General features: G+C 35.3%; 1 protein-coding gene across 1 annotated transcript; it reads right to left on the bottom strand.

Annotated features, from left to right (window-relative positions):
- Nucleotides 1-447: 447 nt before the first annotated feature.
- Nucleotides 448-777, bottom strand: LOC141630434 (putative mitochondrial protein AtMg00120). The gene has a single exon (XM_074443256.1). It carries the CDS (start codon nucleotides 775-777, stop codon nucleotides 448-450), a length of 330 nt encoding a protein of 109 aa, XP_074299357.1.
- Between the last annotated feature and the right edge of the window lie 2,101 nt (nucleotides 778-2,878).

Genomic DNA, 2,878 nt, shown 5'->3' with positions numbered 1-2,878 from the left:
AGATGTTGTGATTTATAATTGGTAAACCGTTTTGGTACAAGTAATTGGGAATTACTAAGTCGATTTTGTACATGACGTATTTTTTATTAATACGTTGATTTTTTTTTTTTTTTTTTGGTAAATGTAAAAATATATTAAGAAAACAAGAACCAAATACATCAACATTTCAAGCTGACATGAAAATCAGCTAGCCATGAAACTAATTACATATTACATAAGCTTCTCAAGCCAACTACGATCTCTCCTTGACATTGTGCCCTTGCATTGCTGTTGAATTTTAGCTCGAACTTCAAACTGAATCAGTTTCAGACAACCTGCGGGAGCTTGGATTTGCAATTCATGTCTGCTGCCATTTCGTTGCCTCCAAATATGGTAAGTAACAGCATTCAGAATGCTATTAATGATTCCAACTTTCAGTCTGGACAATCTAGCATTCCCCCTCTAATCCTAGTCTCTAGTTTCAGGCAATGAGTAACCAGTCCATTCACGAGTCAAAGCCAACACTGCCTTACTGTACTGACATTTAAAAAACAGATGCTGCGTGGTTTCTTCCTCACTTCCACAGATGCAACAGAGATTATCACTAGCAATGTTGAGTCTAAAGAGCTTGTCCTTAGTGTTAAGACCCCGATGATGATACATCCAGGCTATAATTGAGTGTTTAGGGACAGTCCACTTATTCCAAACCTGATGATGCCACTCTATATCTGGAATAGAGTGATGTAGCCAAGCATACCCTTTAGCAATGGAATACTCTTTACCAGGGCGGAGCTCCATTCATTCTTACGACCGTAGCGTGTGCATCTCGATTTCGGTCTACAAACCTTCTTCCAAGTCCAACTTGCTGCATTAGGACACGATAATTATCCCGGTAGTCCCTCTCATGTATATGCTATGGACCCATTGAACCCAAAGTTTGTTAGGGTGAGCATGGATCCACCAAAGAAGCTTACCAATTGCGCTTTATTCCACATGACTTCATTCTTAAGTCCCAGACACTCCCCCGCCTTTTTCCATTACAAATTTTATCCCATGCCACTGTAGGGGTCTTAAAGTATTCAGAACTTCCACACCACAGGAAGTTCCTACATATGGCTTCAATCTTAGCAATGACACCTTTTGGCAAAATGAAAATAGAAGCCCAATAAGTGTGTAAGGACTTAAACACAGCTTTGACCAGGACTAACCTTCCTGCATATGATAGTTTTTTGGTCCCCAACATTCTGATTCTCTCTAACACCTTGTCTATTAGAGGCTGACAGTCTTTGATAGTTAACTTAGATGGTTTGATTGGAACCCCTAAATATTTGAAAGGGAGAGTCCCTTCAATGCAGCCTGAGACCTGGATAATATCTGCTCTAACTTCAGCTGGCACCCTATTGAAATACACATTTGATTTGCCTTTGCTCATCTGCAAGCCTGAAGCCTTGGAAAAAGTGGCAAAAGTTCTGAGTAGCACCATAATAGAAGCTATATCCCCTTTGCAGAACAGGAGAAGGTCATCAGCAAACATTAAACTACTCAGGTTCATTCTTTTACAAAGAGGGTGAAATTTAAAGTTCATAGTAGTAGTAGTGTAAGCAAGGAGCCTGGTAAGATATTCCATACAGATGGTAAACAATAAAGGAGAGAGAGGATCTCCTTGTCTCAAACCTCGTTGCCCTTTGAACCACCCAAAAGAATCACCATTCAGAGACAAAGTGTAGGTGGCAATAGTCACACACTCCTTGATAAGATTGATAAATGGCATTGGCATATTAAGCTCAATCATCATTTGAAACAAAAACTCCCATTCTACAGAATCATAGGCCTTCTGCAAATCAATCTTAAAACGTTGATTTTTAATAAGTTAAAAATGCATGACAATTTTACATGACTTGTGACATGTGACAAATTGATAAATTGACAAAGATAAAATGGAACACATTTTATCTTAAATGGACCGAAATGAAGGGTGTATTAGGCTAAATATTGTGTTGATTATTTTAAGTGGAAAGCATAATCATTAACCTAATAGATAGCCATGCAAATCTAGTTGTTTTTGTAAAGAGCATCTTGATCATGCATTGGCTAATACCAACCCCCCCCCCTTTACCTGGTTTTCCTAGTGCAAGGCCAAGGGTCTTTTGCTCTATAATTTACCTAATATACACTACATGTAAAACTAGTGTATTATTCATTCTAACACATCTAAAAATATAGAGTTTTAGAGAGAATATTACTCCTTCTTCTCCCTTATCTTAACCTAAAAAAACAAGAGACAAAATTCAATATTTTGGGTCAATTTTATTAAGATTAATATTGTTCTAGTATTAATAATATTAATCTTTTGAGAGGTTATCTTGGGTATAATTCCTTGGAAGGGATTCTAAGCTTGAATCTTTTGTTCATCCAATATTAGGAAGCTCAATAACAAGTGAGTAGGAGAACTCATTTGTGTCCATATATCCGAAATCTTACTGTAAGGAAAACGATTTCTTCTTTATCTTTATTTATGTTTGCATGCATAAGATCTAAATTAATTTTATGACTAAATTAATTGAAACATATATATGAATATATTTTATATTGAGATATATATTTCTAACAAGCGGTATCAAGAGCCTTAGGTTGTTTGCATGCAAATCGGTTATAGTTTTTCCGAGTTATACGATTAACAAATAAAACTTATAAATTTGTGTTTATTATGATATATCACTAAATCAATTATGAATGTTAAAGTTTCTGGTCCTAAAATGTATTTAGGATATTTTGGTTAATTTATGGATTTTTATTGTTCATTTTATATAATAATGGCATTAAAATGTGATTTTATGATAAAAATGTCATTGTTTGGACTAAAATTAGCTAAACTATGATTTTTACAGTGGTTTTTGGA

The sequence above is a fragment of the Silene latifolia genome, chromosome Y (genome assembly GCF_048544455.1).
Source record: "Silene latifolia isolate original U9 population chromosome Y, ASM4854445v1, whole genome shotgun sequence".
Classification (NCBI taxonomy): Eukaryota; Viridiplantae; Streptophyta; class Magnoliopsida; order Caryophyllales; family Caryophyllaceae; genus Silene; species Silene latifolia.
The sequence above is the reverse complement of the archived record's forward strand: the minus strand, read 5'-3'. Positions and strand labels throughout refer to the sequence as shown.

What these genes read in the sequence shown, in the direction of transcription:
- LOC141630434 (XM_074443256.1), bottom strand. Translation starts at nt 777, where the DNA reads ATGGAGCTCCGCCCTGGTAAAGAGTATTCCATTGCTAAAGGGTATGCT.